Source organism: Mandrillus leucophaeus, unplaced genomic scaffold (assembly GCF_000951045.1).
Source record: "Mandrillus leucophaeus isolate KB7577 unplaced genomic scaffold, Mleu.le_1.0 Scaffold106, whole genome shotgun sequence".
Classification (NCBI taxonomy): Eukaryota; Metazoa; Chordata; class Mammalia; order Primates; family Cercopithecidae; genus Mandrillus; species Mandrillus leucophaeus.
The window spans coordinates 2,573,409-2,577,661 of NW_012098765.1; the positions used below are offsets into that span (position 1 = coordinate 2,573,409).

The 4,253-nt window shown below is 51.0% G+C and overlaps 1 protein-coding gene across 1 annotated transcript in view; it reads right to left on the bottom strand.

The window, feature by feature from the left end:
- Window positions 1-1,525: 1,525 nt before the first annotated feature.
- The window catches only part of SPTBN4 (spectrin, beta, non-erythrocytic 4), a 106,827-nt gene continuing 104,099 nt past the window's right edge, over window positions 1,526-4,253 (bottom strand). Inside the window, exon 27 of the mRNA XM_011984235.1 lies at window positions 1,526-2,119. Coding sequence (XP_011839625.1) covers window positions 1,781-2,119 — 339 coding nt within the window. The 3' untranslated portion in view covers window positions 1,526-1,780. The remainder of the gene's footprint in view (window positions 2,120-4,253) is intronic.

The following is a 4,253-nucleotide window of genomic DNA, read 5'->3' on the forward strand; positions in this document are numbered from 1 at the left end:
TTGGCCTCCCAAAGTGCTGGGAAGACAGGCATGAGCCACCACGCCTGGCCTATTTTTCTCAAATGTACACATCACATCACTCCACTGTGCTCTAAACTCTCGCATGGCTCCCACCTTCCTCATAGAGAAGGTATGCTCCTCACCATGTGTGGTTTCCAGGGTCCCAGTGCCCCTCTGACCTCACTTCCTCTCACCCTGCACTCCCTCACTTCCTCCCTCCATCTGGCCACAATGATCTCTAGTTCTTCCTCACACATGCCTAACTACAGCCCACCTCTGGGCCCTTGCACTTGTGGGTTCGTCCACCTAGAAAACTCTTCCCCCAAAACTTTACCTGACTCACCCATCACTTCATTCAGGCCTCCAGTCAAACGCATATCCTCAGAGAGACTTTGCCAGCTATCATTCCCTTCCTATGTATATATACCCACACTATATTTCTTTCTTTTTTTTTTTTTAGATGGAGTTTTGCTCTTGTTACCCAGGCTGGAGTGCAGTGGCAAGATCTTGGCTCACCGCAACCTCCGCCTCCTAGGTTCAAGCGATTCTCCTGCTTCAGCCTCCCAAGTAGCTGAGATTACAGGCGTCCACCACCATGCCTGGCTAATTTTTGTATTTTTAGTAGAGATTGGGTTTCGCCATGCTGGCTAGTCTGGTCTCAAACTCCTGAGCTCAGGTGATCCACCTGCCTCAGTCTCCCACAGTGCTGGGATTACAGGCATGAGCCATCATGCCCGGCCCCCATACTATATTTCAGAAAGTAATAAGTGCTATGAGAATGCAATCTGTCTCAGGGCAAGGGCTTGGCCTTGCTCACCACGTGGCACACCATATGCATGTAATACATATTTGCTGAGTAAATGAATGCAGGCTCCAGGCCCTGCATTCCCAGAAGCAATGCCAGGTGTCCCTGATTCCCCAGGTCCTTTTCTTCCTGGCCACACCATGTGACTATATTTCCAGCCTAGGTCAGGCACGGTGGCTTACACTTGTAATCCCAGCACTTTGGGAGGCTGAGGCGGGTGGATCACTTGAGGCCAGAAGTTTGAGACCAGAGTGGCCAACACGGTGAAACCCCATCTCTACTAAAAATACAAAATTAGCCAGACATGGTGGTGGGCACCTGTAGTCCCAGCTACTTGGGAGGCTGAGGCAGGAGAATCGCTTGAACCTGGGAGACGGAGGTTGCAGTGAGCTGATACTGTGCCACTGCACTCCAGCCTGGTCGACAGAGCAAGACTACGTCTCAAAAGAAAAAAAATTTGCAGCCTCCCTGGCAGACAGGTTAGGCCACTAGACTGGCAGTGTGTGAGTGCTGGCTTTATCCCTAAAACCTTCTGTGTAATCCTCCTTCTGTCTTTTCCCATTTGCAGCGTGATGCAGAAGGTCCAGCATGTGACTCCCAGGATGGTGTGATGGAAGGACCCTGCTCCCAATCACCATGGGACAGGATTCTGCCGGACACTCACATCCAGCCACTATGTGAGCAATAAGTCAATGCCTACTAATGAAGCCACTGCGATGCTGGAATTTTTACAATTCTTCACCCACCCTCACAAATACAGTCCCACACCTCCCTTGCCCATCCTGTCTTTAGCCTGTTTCATGCTGTGACATCCCATGGAGAGGGTAATTATGGGCAACTGGGAAGGACAGAGGACAGAAGGATGCCCCATGACCTAAGTCCCCAATGACAGGCCTAAAAATGGGGTCTGAATACACACGAAGCACCTAGAACAGTGCCTGGCACACAGAGGTGCCACAAAGATAGTGGCTGTTGTCATTCGGTTGGGAAGGGGGCTGTCAATGGGCTGGGGTTGGCTGGGGGAGGCCGCCAGGGGCAGGCAGGAAGCCCGAGGAGGGATGAGGGGCACCTGGGCTTGTCGGCTGCCCCAATCTGGCTGGCGATGCCATCCATCCAGGAAAGCAGGTCGCGGACTTGGCTGTGGAAGCGCAGGGCGTCGGCCGTGGAGCTGACGTGCAGGCGGGCATCTTCGCAGGCTGACAGCAGCTCTTTCCAACCCTGCAGCACCTCCTGCTCCCGGCTAGCGATGGCCTCGGCATGTTCACCCGCATACACCGTCCGCAGCTGGGCCGCCCCCTCCTGCAGCTGCCGTACCTGAGGGGCATGCCAGGTCGGGCGCCAGCCCTCCATGGGGCCCAGGCTGTGCCCTCCCTCCCGCCATCTGCTCCAGCACGGAACCCCAAGATATAAGGAGCCTCACACTGTGATCCCACAGCCAGGCTCCTGTCATATCTGCTGCCTGATTTCTCTTTGACTTACCCGTGTTCTGACTTCTTTTAGTTCTACTACCACATCTCTTTCAGCCCACTGCCTGATTTCTTTTGGTCTGAGAGCTCTATTTCTATTGGGTCTGTCACCTATGTTTTCAGACAGGCCCACCTCTACCTTGGGTCTGTCAGGAAACCCCCTTCCACTTTGATGTCTTTTAGATGTGCTAATTTTTTTTTAACTTGGTTTATTTCAAACCCACTCCTTCATAGTAGCCCAGTTTCCTACACAATGTCTGTTCAATTGCTGTTAGTCCCCTACCCAATTTCCATTCATTCTGCTGTATGAGTTCTGCTCACTCTATCTTTCGGGTTTTGGGTTTTTTGTTTGTTTGTTTGTTTTGAGACAGGGTCTTGCTCTGTTGTGCAGGCTGCAGTGCAGTGGCACAAACACAATTCACTGCAACCTTGACACCCTGGGCTCAAGTGATCCTCCTGCCTCAGCCTACTAATAGCTGGAACTACAGGTGCATGCCACTGCACCAGGATACACACATATATGTTGTAATGGAGATGGAGTCTCACTATGTTGCCCAGGCTCATCTTGAACTCCTGGTCTCAAGCAGTCCTCCCACCTCGGCCTCCCAAAGTGCTGAGATTACAGGCATGAGCCACTGCGCTCAGCCTGTTGCTCACTCTGTTGGTTAAATCTCCTGATTTCTTTTGGCGTGACCTCCCCATCTCTAACAGATCCACCACTTATTGCTGTCAATCTCTCAGCCTGATTTCTAAGTCACTTGTAGGATTTATAAAAATAATTGGGCTGGGCATGGTGGCTCATGCCTGTAACCCCAGCACTTTGGGAGGCCAAGGCGGGCAAATCACTTGAGGTCAGGAGTTCAAGACCAGCCTGGCCAACATGGTGAAACTGCATCTCTACTAAAAATACAAAAATTAGTTGGGTGTGGTGGCTCGCACCTGTACTCCCAGCTACTCAGGAGGCTGAAGAGGGAGAATCATTTGAACCCGGTAGGCGGAGGCTGCAGTGGGTCGAGATTACACCACTGCACTCCAGCCTGGGTGACAAAGTGAGACTCCGCCTCATAATAATAATAATAATAATAATTGCCAGCTGGGCACAGTAGCTCATGCCTATAATCCCAGCACTTAGGGAGGCCAAGACGGATGGACCACCTGAGGTCAGGATTTTGAGGTCAGCCTGGCCAACATGGTGAAACCCCGTCTCTACTAAAAATACAAAAATTAGCCGGGCATGGTGGCGTGTGCATGTAATCCTAGCTATTTGGAAGACTGAGGCAGGAGAATCGCTTGAGCCTAGGAGGCAGAGGTTGCAGTGAGCTGAGATCAAGCCACTGCACTCCAGCCTAGGTGACAGAGTGAGACCTTGTCTCGAAAAAAACCAAAAAAACAAAACAAAAATTGCCCAACTTCTACCTTCCATTAGACCTGCAACCCGATTTCTTTCAGTCCTGCTCCCTGAGTTGTATTGGGCCTGCAGCTTCATTTCCATCTGACTGCTCAGATCCACCTCCGAATTCTGGCCACACCCTCCGCCTAATTTCTAATATCTCTGTTGCCTTTTTCATTAAATTCACCCCCATCAAATTACTTTCAGAAAAGTCATATGATTTCTATCACAGACCCGTTATCTAATTTCTTTTCTTTTCTTTTTTTTTTTTTTGAGGTGAAGTCTCGCTCTGTCGCCCAGGCTGTAGGGCAACGGCATGATCTCGGCTCACTGCAAGCTCCCCCTCCTGGGTTCACGCCATTCTCCTGCCTCAGCCTCCCAAGTAGCTGGGACTACAGGAGCCCGCCACCATGCCCGGTTAATTATTTTTTTTCTATTTTTAGTAGAGATGGGGTTTCACTGTGTTAGCCTGGTTGGTCTCAATCCCCTGACCTTGTGATCCACCCTCCTCGGCCTCCCAAAGTGCTGGGATTACAGGCATGAGCCACCACGCCCGGCCTTTTTTTTTTCACTTATTTTGGGTTTTAAACAA